The sequence below is a fragment of the Micropterus salmoides genome, unplaced genomic scaffold (assembly GCF_014851395.1).
Source record: "Micropterus salmoides isolate LMB-PRFRI ecotype aquatic unplaced genomic scaffold, ASM1485139v1 Ms_hic_scaffold_16, whole genome shotgun sequence".
Taxonomy (NCBI): domain Eukaryota; kingdom Metazoa; phylum Chordata; class Actinopteri; order Centrarchiformes; family Centrarchidae; genus Micropterus; species Micropterus salmoides.
In genome coordinates, this window is record NW_024040707.1 from 2,937,296 (window position 1) to 2,956,929 (window position 19,634).

A 19,634-nucleotide genomic window follows, 5' to 3' on the forward strand; every position below is an offset into this window, starting at 1 on the left:
TTGTTTTGTTTTTAAATTTCACATTTGATACTTGAATTATTTATTTTTTGTCTATTAATATACACACATGTTTACGGTTTTATATATTTAGGAAGCAAAACACCACAACAACAGCTATTAAGTATGCTTCATATCTGATCACACTCAGGGTTGGGTTACTCTGGAAAAGAGGTAGCTGGTGCAATGTGTTGTCGCACCACGTCAGAAATCAAAAGTGTTTACAGTTGCTGTTAAACCGCTGGAAGTCAGCAATAACAAGACTTCCCTCTGGCTGTTAAGTGGCTCTGTAAGGGGTTAAAAATGAAAACGTGGTTTCAGGTTTTAGAGCTGAGAGTGAGGCATCCTGTTAACAGGTGCTGAGGACTGATTTGAAACGCCACCAACTCCAATCTGCTGCATGTGACTGAGAGCCAATTCTTCTCTCTGCTGAAATAAAGGCTTGGAAACCACACACACACACACACACACACACACACACACACACACAACTTTGTATACGATTGTGTAAAAATGTGCCGTCGACTGAGTAATGTTTTGAGGAATGCAGCTAAAGCGGCCTTGTTTTCAGAGTGACAGTCATATTTTTTTTAGGAAATCCTGTTTCTGTAAAACGGGCTGCTGCTGTTTTCAGTCTACACTTCTGCAGACTGACGCTGCCTTACGTTTAAAGACGAGGCTGGCAGACAGAGTATGATTTTTGTAATTGGAAGAGGGAGTATTGTTATGTTTTGCCAAGTGATTATTAACAGATTGTTGGGAACATTTTCCAAGTAGGACAGAGTCTCCGATTTCTGTCCCACATGCATTTTTGTTGCATATTTCGAGATCAAAAACTAGAGCCATGCTTTCTCCCAGCTAAGACGTACTAGTTAAGATTCAAAATTAACCAGCAGCAACCTGGAGATGCATTTTACACCTACTGCAAACCCATAAATATGTAATGACAATCTTCTCACATGTACAGTACGGCAACTTCCTAATCCATTTGTAACCTGCAGCTCATCTTTGATGTGTAACCTTCTGCATGTTTTGTGCCCCACGTATACCCGTGGTATTACTTACAGACCTGCGTGTACCCTCCTGCAGACCTACAGCAACCTCGGGACGCAAATGTACCCTCCAATCCAGATCCACGTCAACCTAGTGCCCCCCCCCCCCCAGTGGTGGATGAAGTATTCAGATCCTTTACTTAAGTAAAAGTACTAATATGTCACTGTTAATACTCATTACAAGTTCTGCATTAAAATTATTACTTAAGTATTTAAGTATAATCAGGAAAATCTAGTATTAAAAGTAAAAGTACTCAATGCAGAATGAAAAATGTCCACTGTGAGTTAGTAGTATACGTACAAAGTAGAAGAAGAAGAAGAAGAAGTAACGTTAGTAGTAGTAGTGGTAGTATTAGTAGTAGTCGACCGGTTTATTAGAAGTAAGAAAACTGTGAAGAAGTGACTGGTGGTGCATTCATGTGCTGTTGGAATAATCAAAATATTTTTTCCTCCTTAAATCTTTTTTGCACAAAGACTGGTAATTTGCAACCCTCACCACTAGGTGCCAGTAAAGCTTACACACCTTTAAATCAATCAACTAATGAACTAGCTGTGCTTGTATAAACTGTTTAATTTATAACAAAACATTACTTAAATTTTTAAAAACAAAACATATTTTTTTGAAACTTTGTAAAGTAACTAGTAGCTAAAGCTGTCAGATAAATGTAGTGAAGTAAAAAGTATCTCCCTCTGAGATGTGGTGGAGTAGAAGTAGAAAGTGACATGAAAAGAAAATCAAGTAAAGTACAAATACCTCTAACTTGTACTTAAGTACAAACGCTTGAGTAAATGTACTTAGTTACTGTTGTCCCTCCAGGAATTGCATTCAATTTGGAAGAATCTGCCGCACAAGATGTTCATCTAAAGCCTGTTTCCAACCACGCTCACCTGCCTCTTCTGCCAACTCTATATATCTAAACTCTCATGGTGCCGTCATCTCAACAAAACACACACAACACGCTGTTTCTGACCACAACAAAATCTGGTCTTTGATTAGTGGTTTCTCCTGAGGGACTATGAGCTCTTTTCATGCCTGTTCAAAACTGCTTGTTGTTCACCCTCACCAACAAACAAAATGTTTTGGTTTTGCATCCAGCGCTTACTCTCACACTTCAGCACCTGTTTATGTCTCCGGGTGTATCGCGTTTGCGACAGGCTTGTTTTACACCCTGACAGACTGTGTTGAAGTGAAGCGATACCTGAACATAAAAGACATGTTGGGTCCTCTCTTGTCTCCATTTACTGAGATTTTGGGGGAGTTTGAAGCACATCATGTGTTGCTCTTTGCATTTGATTCAGAGCATGTGTGTGTGGTGTGTGCATATATCTGCATGTGTGTCTTTTCAGCGGGCCTGCTGACTGTAGGGTAAAAATAGAGAGTTGAGCAAGTGCAAAATAAAAGGATTTAGAGATATAAAGAATAAACTGGAGAGAAGCTGAGACAGATGGAAGGAGCAGATGGACGAGCAAGACGGAAAGAGAGAGATAAGGAGAGAGAGAGAGAGAGAGAGAGAGAGAGAGAGAGAGAGAGAGAGAGAGAGAGAGAGAGCGGTACTTACAGGTGTTTTGGAAGGTGTGGACCTGCATGTCCAGCAGGGGAAATGATTGTCTGAAATTGTACGTCACTGAAGTCTTCTTCTTCTGGAAGATCTTTGTCACCTGAGGAGGAGGAACAGGAGAAAAGAGAGAAGGATTGAGGAGAGAGAAGAAGAAGTGGTGGCAGAGGGGGGGAACAGCAAAAGAGACAAAGGAGGACGGCGTGTTTCATTATGCTTTTTGTTTCGTTTGTTCATTTTGAGGTGAGAGATTTTTTTTAATCCCTCACTGAGACATTTGAATATTTTCCCATAAACTGTAAACATTTGCCTTTTGCTTGTTTGTTTTTTTTTTTGCCACATTGCAAATAAATAAAACATGATGAATTAACAATGAATGAAAGCAGTAAGAGTCACGTCGTCCTCTAAGCACAAAGACAAATGTTTGGTGACACGGACTGTATGTGTGAGACAACGTGCACTAAATCATTTATTTAGACTGGAGGGCTTCTGTCCGAAACGTCCTGCTTCATGTTGCCTGCATTGACCTTCACACGACCTTTGTACCAACAGGAACCTCTCTGACTTGCTCTTCACTCCGTTTATTCATATGCATCAGCTATGCTATATATCGTTATATTCAGAATGAATTACGTTATTCAGAAATTTGGTATGTCTGTGGTTTTTACTAAGGAGCGGATGTAGCTCAGTCTGTGGGGACCTGGCTTAGGAAACAGACGGTGGCCCGTTCAAGTCCACCATGGGCCGGTCATTAGCTGGAGAGGGTCCAGTTCACCTCCTGTGCATCGCTGACTGTGACAGCCGCCCTCTCCATACCAGCTCCTCATGCATGTGTGTATTTCAGTCCTTTATTTGTAAAATACCAACAGAGTGGAACATTTCATTTCCCCTGGAGGGATTAATAAAGTTAGTCTTCTTCTGTGCGTATTCTAGGACCGACAATTTGAAGTTGAATGACTTGTGTGTCCAATACTACAGAAGCCCCAAGCGGCCATCTATTCAAATATTTGTTTTACTCCGTTTGCCCGTCATAACATGATAATTATCTCGTGATCTCAGTGGTCAAGCACATAGGGTCCCGTGTTAAATCCCCACTTTTGACATTTTTTGTCTACTTTTGTTAAATGGATTCCCCTGAATGAGAAGCGCAGGAATTTCTTCTGCCTGGGAATGATGGGGAAATGAAAAATCCATAGGTTGATGAATGTGGACCAATCGTTGGGATGCACACACTCCAGAACAATAACTTTTCTGAAGAGGATTATAAAAATGATAAAAAAAATAAATAAATTGAACAACTGAAGATTGAGCACACAACGGGTAGTGATGGTGCAGTGGATAAAACACATGCCTTTGGTGTGAGAGACCCAGGTTTAACTGTGACCCATCTACCAATGTGTCCCTGACCGAGACACTTAACCCCTCGTTGCTCCAGAGGCGTGCGACCTCTGACATACTGTATATAGCAATTGTAAGTCGCTTTGGATAAAAGCGTCAGCTAAATGAATAAAAGTAAATGTGATGTAAACCCTTCGACTTGACCAGTGACACTACAAATCACTTTAAAATTATCATTAAGAAACCGACACCTGTGTTAAACTACTGTTTTGTTTTCTCAAGATCATTATTGAAAAATTATCACGGGAAAAAAATAACCTTCGTTATCTCAAGATCTCGAGATAATTATGCTGCTATCATGGTTATCATAAAAAATGTTAAATGGAGGGCCGTTCAGAGCTTCCGTACCAATACACTGTAAAACTGTATGCAAAAGTTGTTTCAATTCTGAAGGATGTGGAGCAGGTGAACATTGATCAGTGTCTTTGTCTGTAAAGTTGTATTTTACGTTATTCAGCGAACTAACGATTCCTCTTTGTTTTTATATTTTGTCAATTTATGTATTTATATAAATACAAATCCTCTCCCCCAGTAATTTGTCAGCACAACACAAACCCGGAGTAATGCACATGTAAATATCTGCCACATTGATTTTTCAATACACAAAAGTCAATTTTTTTCCCATATTTATATATATATTTTTACTGTATGTTTGTCTTCATGTAGCACCTTATCACCGAGGCAAATTCCTCGTACGTGTAAAATACTACTTGGCTGGCAATGAAGCTCATTCTGATTCGGATTCACTTCTTGACCAGGTCTCACAATCTCAATAAAACTCACCTGGTTAAATTAAGGTTAAATTAAAAAAAGAAAAAAAGCATCTGCCCCACGACCCTGTACACAGGATAAGCGGTTGACGATGGACGACTGGATGAAAAAGCATCTGAACTATGAAAAGCTATGCTGTATTTGCGGTTAGCAGTTCCGGTTAGCACTGAAGCTATAATAAAAACACAAAAACAAAAACTCTGGATTACTGTTGGTCTTAAATGCGACGAGGAGCCTAACTCAGTGGAGCTGTTCATGATGTCTGTGTTTGGACAACTGAATGATGACCCTGGGCCCTGGGCAGGTAGGTCACAGCAGCTTTATCTGAACTTGTTTGCTGAAAAAGAAGTTGATGAGACTGAACCAAAATAGGTTCATCATCACAAACAAACTCTTTCACAATAAACCTTTGAGTGTTGATATCCAAAAATAAAACATAATGATTAATGCAGCTTTAAATGCGAGTTTATTGAGGAGGAGTTCCTCGCAGTACTTTCAGGCTGTGCAAACGTTACATTAGATTTCACACTGTTGAACAGCAGAGCTGAAAACAAAGCATGAATGACTTGACTTGCACAGGTAAACATGAGACTTTGTGGGTAAAACTTGGAGACAAATCCTGCTTAGGTTTCCTGCTGAGGACTCTGTGTATTTGGATTTTCTCAAAAAGGAAGTCAGACTCTCTGACATTTCTGGAGCGCAGCATTAAACAGGACCAGGGCTAAACTGGCGCTCTGGTGACGCACAATCACGTTATCTACCATGGGAGAAAATCCTCAGGCTGCGTGAGAAGTGGTACCCGGGCTTGACCCAAAATAGTGCAGTAATACAAACACCCACTTACACAAAAGGGACGTGTGTGCTACCACCAAAATCCATAACTGGTGGCAAAGAAATTGAACTCTGAGTGCAAACTAAGACATACACATGCTTACACACTTATATTTACACACACATACACACAGTGTATTGATTACCATCAGCAGGTCGTTGAACAGGAAGACTTCTCTCTGGTGGACGCCGCTCCTCTGAGCTCTGTTTGGATCTGGAACCTCGAACAGCTGACAGCAGCAGACCAACCTGCGATGAGGCAGTGACAGCACCTGCAACACACACACACACACACACACACACACACACACACACACACACACACACACACACACACACACACACACACACACACACACACACACTCTCTAGATTATCAGTGCTTGTTTACAGTGTCAAACCTTCCTTCAGACATTCCTAAAAATGCTTTTTTTTTATTGTTTTAATGCAACCATGAGACCATTTATTTTTCTTTCCCAACACAAGCAAGGAGATGTTTAAATATTTACATGATCGAGTAGATTGTCTATTGTTCTGTGATGTTAATCTGTAAAATTATGCTAGAGGAAAGGTCAGGGGTCATTCTGTAGCGACCACCGATATCCGCAGCAAATCTGGCATCTAGTTTTTCTTGTGTAAGTTATTTTTTTTAAATAGTGGGTTTTCTATTTTTTTATAAAACTGTGGGCCTGATTTACTAAAGTTTTGCACGAGTAAAAACGTCTGCAAACTTGATATCACCAGCAAATTAACACGTACGCTGATCTACTAACGGTGTGCTCGCAGAATGACGTCTTCCAAAAGTGCAAGACAGCACCTGTTGTTCATTTAGTACTTTTGCCTTAATGAATATGCAATTTGGGGCATTTCAATTTTTATTGTACAAAGTAGCGAGAGGGTAACATGCAAATATATTTATTTACTACAGGAAATGTGATCTAACAATCCTAAACGCAATTTCATATGAGTGCAACCGTATCAGGATTTAATATGTTTGAAATAAAGGTGCAAACCGCTAAGTGTTGTGCAGAGATGGCTGCTGTTATTGTTGCCAGAAGGAGACACAGCCGTAATGAAAGAAGACTTAGAGAAATTAAAAATATTAGATAATATTATTCTATATCCAATATATAGAAATGCAATTATTTTATTTTATTTATTCGATGAACTATATGAATAGAATAGTTATTTGTATTTTCCTGTAGCTTTGGCAACACTGTTGTTTTAACATTCATGCCAATAAAGCAAATTTTGTTTTTCGACCTGACTTCTTTTCTCTGTGAGATGGAAGAATTTAGAAAGTTGTGTCTGGTCCAGCCAGAGGGAACGATCACCAGCTGTTCACACCGTGCCGGTTGTAACAGCGACACAACCCATTGTAGGTATCGGAGAGGGAATGGGGCGTTGGGGCGTACAGGGCCAAGGACAGGAGATCGTGGGGCAACTGGTCGGTCTGGCTGGATGAAGCACGATCTGCTGGCTTTTCCTCGCGTCTGGGTCGTTCCAGCATGCTGGATCTGTTTCTGCTGGGGTTTCCCTATGCAGTTTTTCAGGTGTGCTGTCCCAAGTACAGGCAGGATGGGCAGGTACAGACGATTTCCACATACTCGGGACGCACTGAATGAAACAAACCGAGGTTTTTACGCAGCGGTTTCTTTCCCTCCCGACTCTCCATGGCGGAAACCAATACAAAATATGGCCACCTCCACTGTGTTTGCTCCTGTTGTCATCAAGCAATAATTCTTAGTAAATCACCCATAACAGGTACTAAAATTACACGTGCAATATTTTAAATGCACATGCAGTTTAGTCCTCTTTACTCAGGATGTTAGTGAATCAGGCCCGATGTGTTTATCCCAAATTCTAGTAAAATGGAAAAATCTGAAGAAAGACTACTTAACATGTTTGAGGGTGTAAATCCTTTGATAGCTAGAGTTACCAACATGTTCATTTTAGACACATGAACAGATGCTAAGATGTTTGCCTGAGATGTCGGAAGATCTTACAGGCTTCTTGCCGACCACCATCCTCTCCACGGCTTGGACCTGAGACACGTGGTCATCGTTGGTCCTCAGCTCCCATTTCTGGATTCTGCCATAGATCGCCACCAGCAGGTCCCTGGGGATGTCCTGCCCGTTATCAACTCCTGATGGAAACACACAGGTCAGGGCTACGTTTCAGACATGAAATGATCACATTAGGAAAAAAGTGACACATTAAGAACTCATGGACAAACAGAACCTCACTGATACTGAGGAATTCCCCCAGTTTATGTTTTACACAAATACAACTTTCTTGTCAGTAACATTTTAGGTTGAATTGGTTTCTTTACTTTATAGATTAGGACTCACATCTATCGATCAAACAATAATCGTCTAATGGAAGAAGATTAAATGAGAGGAACCTGCTGCCAAAGTCCGGTGATCAGATATTTTACTTAAGTAAAAGTAGCAGTACCAAAGTCTAAAAATCCTCCATTCAAAATAAAAAAGTACAAAAGTATTAGCATCGAGTTGAAGTCATGAAGCACGATCTGCTGGCTTTTCCTCGCGTCGGGGTTGTTCCAGCATGCTGGATCTGTTTCTGCTGGGGTTTCCCTAAGCAGTTTTTCAGGTGTGCTGTCCCAAGTACTTAGTGCAATCTCAGGCAGGACGGGCAGGTACAGCCGATTTCCACATACTCGGGACGCACTGAATGAAACAAACCGAGGTTTTTACGCAGCGGCTGCTTTCCCTCCTGACTCTCCATGTCAGAAACCATTAAAAACCACAAAACCCTCTTTTAAATACGGCCACCTCCACTGTGTTTGCACCTGTTGTCATCATAACAGGTTCAATGTACAATTGTACATGCAATATTTTAAATGCACACGCATTTTAGTACTCTTTATTTGGGGTGTTAGTAAATCCGGCCCTTGGTGCGGTAAAAAGAGGAGGAGAGTGAAAGTATAAAGTAGCAGAAAATAAAAAAGCTTGCAGTTACATTCCACCACCGCCCAAGTGCAAAGTTTTCTGTTAGCTTCACTACAACTCTGAATACTGAGACTGTGGGCCTCCCTTAAGACAAAGCTTAGAAAAAGGCGCCCACCTAATACATGGCCTAATATAGCTGTTTGACATAACTTCAAAACACACCAAATACATAACAGCTGTCTGTCCTGAGGTATTTATTAGTTTCTGATTGTGGGAAAGTGGAAAAAACGGCTACCTTGCTGTAACGCTCAACTTTCTCTTTAACCAAATCACACTCATTTAGGCTATTCTATGTGATCTCCTTTTGATAATGTAATATTTTTTCCCTTCCAGTCACTGAGCCCCCACTGAAACAGTTAGGAGCCCCCCTGGGGAGGCCCGCCTCCCATTTTGAAAAACATTTACAGTGATTCCAAATTAATATAAAAAACGATTTACATTCTATCTTCATTCGCTTGTACATTCTATTAAAGCTCAATTTAGTTTTACTTTAAGTTCTTTGAGCTGCAAATCGGCCACCCCAGTCCGCGTTGAGCAACTTCAGACTGTTATGAGTGTTCTTACATTTTATCCAGACCTGCATCAAGTGAGACTGTGGCGGTTACAAGAAATGGAGATGATCTACTGACTGACCCCGCAGGTTCTTGATGAAGTCCTCCAGCTTCATCTTCCTCTCCGGCTTGACGTTGGGGCTGTACATGTCCGTGTTGAGGAGGATGATCGCGAAGGCCAGGATGAAGATGGTGTCTGGATTCTGGAACTGCCGGATCAGCACCGGGTTACAAACACAGTACCGCTGACTGGAGAGAGAGAGAGAGAGAAGACATGAGTGAAACATTGCAAACTCCACTGACAAATCCTCTCTGGGATTCAAACCTGTGATGCAGTTTAGTACCTGAAGGCCTCCACCAGTCGCTCCACACGCTGAGCTTCACCCTGAACTTTTATCTGAGCCTGGAACTTCCTCAGAGCGTCGTCAAGATCCATCCCTGAGAAATCCATCTCATCCAGAACACAGCTACAAACGCACACACAGACAGGTGATGTCACCGCATTAAGCAGAAACGTTTCCTTTCTTAAAGGTTTACACAAACAGTCATGTGAGTGTGTTGCACTCACTCAAGGACGTCCTTGTTGAACTGCTGACGGCTGCCCAGGAACTCTCCGATCATCTGCCGACTCAGTCCTTTCCTCTCCAGGATGAACCTGGCGATGCCCACCGGCGTGTCCGACACAAAGCCCCTCTCGATCAGGTACTGGATCCCCTTCTCCGGCTTCCTGTAGGCGAGATGAGTTCAACATTTATGTTTTTTTAATTTCACGTTTAATTTCCTTGCTTGTTTTATTCATTTCATTTCGGCTCCAGTGCAGAGTTGTTAGAGCTCGTCATTTCAAAGCTTTGAGAGGTTTAATAACTGGCTCATGAAATGTTCTAGCACGTACTTACTTACATGTTTGAATAAGGAGGAGCTTAACCGTCTCCAGGCTGTGAAGATCCATAGGTGTCATTTACACTGGGGACGCTGGGGACATGTCCCCACCACATTTTGAAATAGCACTTTTTTTTAAAGCATTTGTAAAAATATTCTTAAAAATAGCTTGCTATATTTTAAAACGCAATGCAATTTAAATATAGATGAAATAAATTACCACATTATATTTTTTTATTTAGTTTGCCTTTATATAAATAAAGACATTTCCCACATAAATTGGAGCAGAAAATGTCTCCAGAATGCAGGAAATTAAGTGTTTAATGCTCCAATGCCCCAGAACCCCCCCCGCTCATATATTTCATGTTTCCTCAAAATGTTGTTAAAAATCCTCTTGTGTGTCATTGCAGCCCTTGTTCAGATCTCTGCTCTAAGGCTTCTCACTCACATTGACCAAAGAGTGCACATTAGACCTGTTTTAGCATCACTTCACTGGTGACCAGTCCAGTTTAGAAATCATTTCAAAATTCTGGTCCTTACTTTTAGAGCCTTGCACGGACAAGCTCCTCCTTACATCGCTGACTTTATACAGCCTCATACTCCCATCCGTAGTTTTAGTTCATCAGGTCAGAGGCTGTTTGTGGTTCCCCTCATTCATTTTAAGACCAGAGGGGATCGATCATTTCAAGCAGTGACACCTAGGCTGTGGAATTAATTTCCTCCTTTTCTACGTTCTTTAAATTCTGTTCATTCTATTTATTATTCAAACAGGCTTTTAGTTAGCGAAGGTCTAATTTATAATTTATGTTTTTATGTATTTTATCTCTTCTTATTGTGAAGCACTTTGTGATTTTTATCTGTGAAAGGTGCTACATAAATACACTTTACTTACTTACTTACTTACATCATTTTATATCTTAAGTTTGACAAAAAGTAAGCATAGTTTTGACTGTGATTGATTACCAAAAACCCAAGCGTTTCAAACGTATAACCACAGATTTGGTGAGATACATGCTTTTCAAATTGGGTGTGCTGATTAATGAAAATGATTGGCGACTATCCACGACACAGGTGTATCATTTTTACGATATGACAGATTATTGTAGGCCCTAAATCTTCATAATAGACTGTAAAGATACAGAGAAATGTACCGTAATCACTGTCTAATAATGTGTTTTGCAGGAAGGAAGTTGGTCTAACAAGCAAATAATATGGCAAGAAACTTTTCTTTGACTTTGATAAAATCCAGAAACGGCGAGCAGAATTGGAGTCAGGTTGAAACTAAACACAATCATGATTACCTTGTTTCAAGCTGATTTCCATATTTTTCTAAATTGAATGAAAAACATTGTTTGCGGTAAGTAAAGTTAGATTTGTATACGTTTAAAAATGCCAGAACTGTCATTTTTAAAAGCCCTTTTTTAACAACAGTTTTAACAAACTGAAATCCATCACGTTATTCATTTTGTTCTGTACACGACTAATGCTGAGGTCAGACTACATGATATTTCTGTCTTTTGAGATGGTCACTTAGTCAAATTAGCTGATCATAGAGTTCCGGCCGTGACGGGATATATTGGGCCTCGACCAATCAGAACTTAATGTCATATAGAGGTGATTGGTGAGGTTTCACCTGACAGCACCGGCAAGAATTGATTCAGTCTGTAATCTGGGCTTTATGAATGACAGTGAAGCTGGAACTGTGTGTGGTCACTGGGCTGTGAAGGTGAAGAAGGGTGATGTTTTGGAGAGGGTGACGCCACAGATGGGATTCGTTTGGTAAAATGTTCCGACTCTGACATGAAGTGCAACATCATTCCTCTTTTTGTTCTCCATGTTCACTGGTCAACGGCCCCGAAAAGCCATTGAAGTTGTCAAACGAGGTGGGAGAAATAAAACAATTTGGACAGTCTTGTTTTTTGTCAGGATGCTGCGCAGGTTGTATTCCACTAAAACACACTACACGGAATAAAATGAGCAACCAGAGCTGCAACGATTTGTTGTAGACTTTTAAATGAATCCCCAAATATTTGGGTCATTGTTTAATCAGTTTGAGTCATTTTTTAAAGAAAAAATCTCTGATTCCAGCTTTTTAAATGTGAATATTTTCTGGTTTCTCATCTCCCTTATGGCAGTAAACTGAATATCTTTGGGTTGTGGTCATCTCGGGCTTTGGGAAACAATAATAAACATTTTTCACCATTTTTTGGACCAAAACAACGAATCAATTAACCAAGAAAATAATATAAGGCAGATATCAAAAACCTTATATCCACGCATTCGGGGGATCGAGCTGAATCTCTCGGGATAGGCCACGGCCATTTCCGCCATTTAGACTTTTTTCACTACATCGCAATAACTAAAAAAAATATTTTGATTAGCTCCTCCAAAGTTGCAAGTCTGATCGACACCAAACTTGCCACAGACCATCTATGGACAAAGCCGATAAAAGTTTGTAGAAGAAATTTTGATTCGCGAAAAAATTTCCCAATTATAAGCTAACAAATCTTTGCGAAAAACCCTAAAACAGGTAGTGATGTCATATCTTAGGTTTGGAACCGCCGATCAACACCAAACTTGGAGCCCTAATGTCTCGTGCTCTCTCGAGGGGCTGTGCAAAATGAGGTGAAATTACGTCCTAGGTGGCACTGTTTAACAGCAATTATCTGTTCCTCCACAATCATAAGACGCATCGATACCAAATTTGGGGCATTTGTTCCCCATGGGCCCCTGATGACACCTGAAAGATTTCATCCAATTCGGCCTTTAGGTGGCCCTATAATCGAAGCTCAAGTACTGTGGCAAAATCCCATTCATTTCAATGGCATTTTCTAAATAAGACATTTTGCCTCATAACTAAGCTATTTTAAGCCTATTTTAATTATCTCCTCCAAAGTGGCAACTCCGATCGGCAACAAACTTGACATAGACAATCTCTCGACCAAGCCGATAAAAGTTTGTAGAGGGAATTTTGAGACGTGAAAAATTTCCCCATTATAAGCTAACAAATGTTCGCCAAAACGCTAAAAACAGGATGTGATGTCATACCTTAGGTTTGCAATGTCCGATCTACACCAAACTCGGGGACCTTATCTGGCATGCCCTCTCGAAGGGCTGTGTGAAATTTGGCATCAATTGGCCTCTAGATAGCGCTATTAATCCTATATGAAACACCACTCCCATAGACATACATTAATTTTAAGTCCCTTTAATTTCAAAATCTGCTTGTTTATTCGCCGCGGGCCCCCGAAGCCCGCTTGCAACTGCTTGTAGTTCTAGTTATATTTATGTTCATAGACACACACTTACTTGTTGAACAGGTTGAGTCCGATGCGGTATTGCCGCCGCTGCACCACGTCGTTGTTGAAGGCGGGCGAGTCCCAGCTGTGGCGGCTCTCTCTCTGATAGGTCTGTTTCCCCAGGGAGGCTCCTCCCACTGGCTCTCTCAGGCTGTCGCGCGACGAGGAGCCGGAGCTGCAGTTGTTGACCGTCGTGTCGTCGTTGGAGTTGGTGGTGGTGGAGTTGACGCTCTCGTTATCTCCGTCCGAGCACAGCAGGTGGTGGTGGTGGAGGTGGGGGTGGTGGGCGTGGTGCTGCTGCGCCTCCATGTTTTGGAGCGCAGAGGAGGAGGAGGAGGAGAGCGGTGAGGGCGTGAGCGGCGGTGGCAGGGGTGAGAGAGGTGTGAGTGGTGGAACCGGGGAGGGCAGTGGGGAAGAAGGGGGTTCTGGATAACCGTGGGGGAGGTGGTGGTGTTGGTGGTGCAGGTGGTGGTAGTGGTGTTGGGCGAAGTGATGGGCGTTCTGGATGTAAGGGCTGCCGCCGTGCACGTGGTGCATGTGCATGATGTGCGGCTGGCTGTACTGCGGGTGGTGGTGGAGGATGGTGGGTAAGTGGGGGATGGGCGACGGGTGAGGGTGCGCGTGGGGGTGTTGGAGTGGGTGAGGGAGCGGGTGTGGAGGCAGGGCCCGGGCTGAAGGCATCGGTAAAGGGACGTTGGCAGGGCTGCGAGTCTGTCCCTGCGCCGTGGCGACCGAGCGGCCGTTTGGTTTGTGTTTGATCGTTCCCTGTGGAGAGTTGGCTCCGCTGCTTCCTCCCCCTCGCTCATCCTCTCCACTCTCTCCTTCCCCTCCTCCTCCTCCTCCTCCTCCTCCCCTCCTCTCCCTCTCGACTCCTGACGGCTCCTGTTCATACACCAGGCGTCCGATAGAGCCTCGCTCTGACCTGAAGAGATTTGTACAATGAAGTTGTTAAAGAAAAACTGTATACATGTTGAAAATAAAGAACGCTGCCCTGAGTCAAATTAATACACTGTATGAACTTATAACCTGTTCTCACGCCCACGTTGTCACAAATGGACACATGATCAAGACCCACAGGTGTCAGTTTGTAACGCACGGCGAAGCCCCTTAGCGTCATAGTTATGAATGAAGGAATGAATAATGCAGGCGTTTAGTAGAGAAATGTCCAAGTAATGAGGTGGATTGGTGGGCCAGAAACCGGTCTTTTTCCCAGGAGACCGGCGTTTTTTTCCCGTGTGAAACAAAAAGTCCAAACCATCCAAACCATAATCATTTCCTACATATAACCAAACTTCTCTCATCCTGCACACTGTCGTTGTTTTCCGTGCGTTGCTGCCTTCAAAATAAAAGCGCATGAGCCGTCTGTCGGAGCGAGATTCAATGAATGATCTGTATTTAATATTATTGGATAAGTTTTATACAAGTAATATTCTGTTTGAAATAAATAAACTGTTTCATAGTAGCCTATTTCAGTTTTGTGCGAAAGGAATTAAGGGTCTGTCCCAAATAAACGCAGGGTCAATTCAGTGATTTTAGCAAATAAAAGCCTTTATAAAAGTTTTATGGTATTTGTTATTGCTCACTGCCCGCTACACGTTCAAAAACAACACCAAATGGCTACCCACGGGGTTAACAAGCGACAAGAAAGGGGTTTGACTAAGCGTCCATATGTGACGAGCGGTGAGAATGTGCTGGAACATAATACCTGTTATCGAACTGAGAGTCGGACATGACACACTAAGGAACTCTTTCACTCAGTCAAATGTTCAATGTATGTTTCCCTGGGTCAACATGTTGAAAACACCCACCTACAACTTACAGCCTACTGGTGTTTTACTGCTTGAAAGTACTGTTTGACTTTCTGATTACTGCACAGAGCCTGAGCAGATTTATTTTTCTGGTGATACTTTATTCAAGTAAAACCTTGAATGCAGTACTTTTACTTTGCTGTGCTGACCTGTCACTCATGTCCACTGAGCTGTCACTGGGTGGTTCAACAGTCAGGACAGGGAGGTGCGCTCCTCCTCCTCCTCCTCCTCCTCCTCCTCCTCCTGCTCTCCCTCTGTACTCCCCTCGACACTCTGTGCAGGGGGTGCTGCTCCTTCGGCTGGCGCTGCTGCCTCCCTCTGTCTCTCTACTGTCCTCCCTCACCCCTACACCGCCTCCTCCTCCTCCTCCCCAGTACTCTGTGTCGGAGCTGGAGGCGGGGCGGGAGAGCGGCGAGGATGGCGGGCGGGAGAGCGGCGAGGAGGGGAGGCAGCCCTCGTCCATGTAGAGGGTGACATCGCTGAAGGAGGTGGCGGTGCTGTCCTCGTGCATGGCGGCACCTCCTCCCACACCTCTCCCTCCCACCCGGCCTGCCAAGCGTCGGGAGGATGGGTTGGCGCTGCGCCACGCACACTCTCTGTAATCTTCGTCCTCGTCTTCCTCTTCCTCCTCCTCCTCTTCCTCTTCCTCTTCTTCGTCTCCCTCCTCCTCGTCCTCCTCCTCGTCCTCCTCTCCCTCCCCTCCTGCGTCCTGCGAGTCTTCACGACCGGACTGGCAGGTGAGGGAGTCGTCCATGGAGTCGGCCAAGGACTTCACCTGCAGTCCGACACAGAGGCATAACATAAACGCAGACATGTACACATTCACATATCGTAAATTCTCAAACTGCAGACAGAACCAGGCTTTCGTCAGAGACCGGCCTTTCTTTGTTTGTCTTCCATCAGTGCCGCTGTATGTCTGACCCCTGATCTGATTGGTGCAGGGTCTCTCTATCTCCTCCAATCCTCTACTGTCATCCAGACCATCTCCCTGTTTAAATAGCTGCCTACCTGTTGAACTTGTTGATCAGCTCGCCTCGTTTGTCTTTCGCTGTATACTAGTGGTCGTGATGTTTTCTGTAGTAACCTTGTGGTTAAGTTATATATTGTTTGAAGTAGTTTAAAATCTACCAGTATTAGCCGTGTTGCCTTAAACTGTGAGTTTGTGCATGAAATCGGGCAAAGACAAACACCTGTAGTTTCACTTTATGTTTAGAGACATTAGGCTTAGAGGATGCTGCTCTCCTTATGTTTGGTTATAGTTCAGCAAGTCAGAGAGTTTTTGTTTTATTTTGTTTTCAGAGCAGTGTGTGGTTAATCTCTCGGTTCATTGCTTTAAGCAGCACCCGCCAGCCCGTTTTCTGTTCTTTGTATGAATCCTGCGAATAAATAACTTTCCTTTTTAACGAAAACATTCTGGTTTATGTCGCTTCCCTTTCCCACACGAGCCGGCTCATAACAGTAGACATTTTATGCTAAAATCTGTAGAATTTGGCGCTTACCCAGAGCTGGTACCAGCTCAACTCGACTCGCCTCTACTCGCCTCGCTTTTGGTGCCCTGTCCTCCGTTTTGCATTGCAGATATAGCACCCTCTGAGTTTTGCTGGTCGTCATAGCGAGGCCGAACAATATCGCTGTGACGTCATCTTCAACGCGACACCTGCACCTCTTCATTTGACCTCACCCGGAGTTGATATTGCGGGTTGCCATAATAATAAAGTAATAAAATAATAGAAAGTATTGTTACAGTTATCTCGCAATCTAAACTGTTTAGTTTGTTCACGACACACCATCTGCATTTGAGCCATGATGATGCAGGGAATAGTGAAGATTCTCTGCCCAGTCAGCAGTCTGCAGTCTTTTCACGTCACCTTCGCTTCAGCTCACTTGGAATCTCGACGGAGGTGATGCAAAAAAAACGAGTATCGTCGAGGTGAGTTGAGCTGGTATCATCCAGTGGAATCAGACAGTATCACCTGAATACCAGCTTTAACTTGAGGATTTACAGTAAAGCAGCTGCTGCAATGTCCACACACACACACACACGTGCATGTACATCCTTCACGCCAACTGTCTTCCGCTGTTTAGCTGATATCAGTGCTGAGTGTATTTACCTGCTTAGAGAAGGAGTCGTCCATGTCTCCTGCGTCGTCTGACCCTTGCTGACCTGCTGACCCCTGACCCTGCTGCTGACGGTCATCAAAAGAGTACTGGACCCACCCAAGAAAAGAGGAACACGCACATTTGCACTTCTTGCTTACATGCACTGTAAATATATATATACACAGTAGATACACAGTGTGTACACGTGTGTACCTGCATCCTCATGTTGGACAGGATGATGCGGCGCGTCATCCTGCTCTCCGAGGCGGAGCTGCGAAGCCTCTCGAAGTTTTTGTTCATGCGGTACTGCCTGAACGCCGTTTGGATCGTTCTCGCCGCCCGTCGGGACACAAACTGGCCCCCGTACTTCCTCTCCAGCATCTCCACCTATCACCATCAAACACAGGGAACCAATCAGGGAAGGGAGGACAGGCTCTGTAGCTTATCACGTAGCTGAAGAAGAAGTAATTTTAGGGATAATACCTGGAAGTACTCTCATAGTCCTAGACGCCTATGGAAAGCTCGTACTGTTGAGAGCTGGAACTAATATAGTAATGTGTACAATATCATGTATTTTATATTTACATAATATTTTGTATTTTATTTTTTATATGTATCTTTGGCTCTGAGCATTTTACATTTTGCCTCACTTTCCACTAAGCTCCCTTTATATTAAGTATAATGGATTCTCCAGTATAGTAATAGTACAGAGTAAGTGACATTAAAATATAAACTTATGGTGATTTCTAAAGCAGCTGTGATTTCTACATGAGAAAACACATGTTATTTCTTCTCGGTTGCAGTCTGTCTTTTTCAGGCTTTACAAACATGAACATTTTTATCTTCATAATTTATTTCTGTAATGTCCTAGGGATCCACTAGTTTCTGTACTTCCACAATTCAAGCTGAAGCAGTAATTTAGAACAAGATACATACCTGGAGGCAGAAATCTGTCTTTCTCTTTGTTAGTCATTGTTGTTTTTGTCAACAATGTTTATCAATTAAAAATATATTATGTCAACAAAACACACGGATCTTATGACACACTAAAGCTGCAGTTCCCTATAAAATGTTCACGTTATTTATTTTCATTTATTTATTATTAGGTTACTTCAAGCCCACTGGACACACAATTTTTGTAACTGTTAGAAAACCACTTGAACTTTCAAAACACTAACACATCGCATTGTGTTGCATCACATCTTATAAGGCATGAAATTTGTTGTCTGTAGAAAATCCTGGACACAACATAGAGACAGAAGTAGCGAAAGATTACAGAAACTGGGATGCACCGAGGTGGGAATCTAATGTGAACTGTGTTGAAGCGCATCAATGCTGGGAAATAGGACAGGCATATCCTGACACGCTGTGAGTCAACACACGATGATGTGTGTGTGTGAGACAATAGGTGTGGGTTCTGACATGCATTGTGTGCTGCTGGTGTGTGTTGCTTTGTTTTTTTAGGCTTGATTCAACTTCAATATGAACTGTCCATAAGTCCGTATTTGCTTAGCGATGTGCTTAAACAGGTGATCTGCGAGGTTTAAGCATTGTACCTTCTTGTCCTGGAGGTCTGTAGAGAGCTCATAGCTGTCGGATAGAGCCTTGCAGCGTTTGCTCTCCTCCTCCTCTTGCTTGCGGAGCGCCAGGCTGGCCGGCTGGTGTCGGCTGCGCTGAGCCCAGGCAAGGCTAGCCGGGCTGGGGGGAGAGATGGGAGAGCTACCCTGGAGGAGGAGACAAGAGAGAGAGAAGGAGAGAGAGAGAGTGAGGTAATCAGTATTGATTTAGATATTTGAAAAGACAGAAAAACACAAGTTAAGATCCAGCTCCATTAAACTGTAGCAAATTACCTGACTAAACATACTTAATTACGTGCCCACCTCTGTTGCATCCTACTGGGTTCACACTGACCTCATAAACAAAAATGGCCAGGTCATTAGTTAGCATGCTTACCATCATTGTCTGTCAATCTTATCTAAGTTATTCTTCTTCTACCAAACAGCTTTAGCTGCGCTACAACCTCCTTCTGGAGTGGTGCTTACCCTTATTTGTATGTAGGCTGGAAAAACCAAGACAAAGACAATCAGACATGTGTCCTGGCAAACACAAATGTATTGATGTGGTTCAAACGAGCATATTTCAGTCATAACAGTCTATGATACTTCCTTTTTGTACTGAAACATTTTAATATCAGACATCTATCTGATTCAGCTAAGTGTACGTGGGGTTATAACTTCATCCCCGGAATATCGTGTATTTTTCTAACAAAAAAATTCTAGTAACGCTACGGCAAAATTCCTAAAACTAATCCAGCTTGAACATAATTTAAGTTTCAACATGGCGATACGTTCCAAACAGACAACTTCAATGGCTGCACACCTGCTGTTGTTTATTACTTTTATTGTTATGTTCTTGGGGTT

At 42.7% G+C, this 19,634-nt stretch overlaps 1 protein-coding gene across 6 annotated transcripts in view; it reads right to left on the minus strand.

Annotated features, from left to right (window-relative positions):
* LOC119905440 (IQ motif and SEC7 domain-containing protein 1-like) overlaps nucleotides 1–19,634 on the minus strand; it is a 198,659-nt gene that overhangs the window by 18,957 nt on the left and 160,068 nt on the right. For all 6 annotated transcript variants that reach the window (XM_038722476.1, XM_038722478.1, XM_038722479.1 and 3 more), the window contains 11 exons: nucleotides 18,771–18,938; nucleotides 17,428–17,601; nucleotides 17,226–17,321; nucleotides 15,264–15,889; nucleotides 13,317–14,228; nucleotides 9,697–9,855; nucleotides 9,473–9,595; nucleotides 9,211–9,377; nucleotides 7,612–7,751; nucleotides 5,752–5,877; nucleotides 2,609–2,708 (listed from right to left, as the gene is read on the minus strand). In XM_038722476.1, coding sequence (XP_038578404.1) covers nucleotides 2,609–2,708; nucleotides 5,752–5,877; nucleotides 7,612–7,751; nucleotides 9,211–9,377; nucleotides 9,473–9,595; nucleotides 9,697–9,855; nucleotides 13,317–14,228; nucleotides 15,264–15,889; nucleotides 17,226–17,321; nucleotides 17,428–17,601; nucleotides 18,771–18,938 — 2,791 coding nt within the window. The remainder of the gene's footprint in view (nucleotides 1–2,608; nucleotides 2,709–5,751; nucleotides 5,878–7,611; nucleotides 7,752–9,210; nucleotides 9,378–9,472; nucleotides 9,596–9,696; nucleotides 9,856–13,316; nucleotides 14,229–15,263; nucleotides 15,890–17,225; nucleotides 17,322–17,427; nucleotides 17,602–18,770; nucleotides 18,939–19,634) is intronic.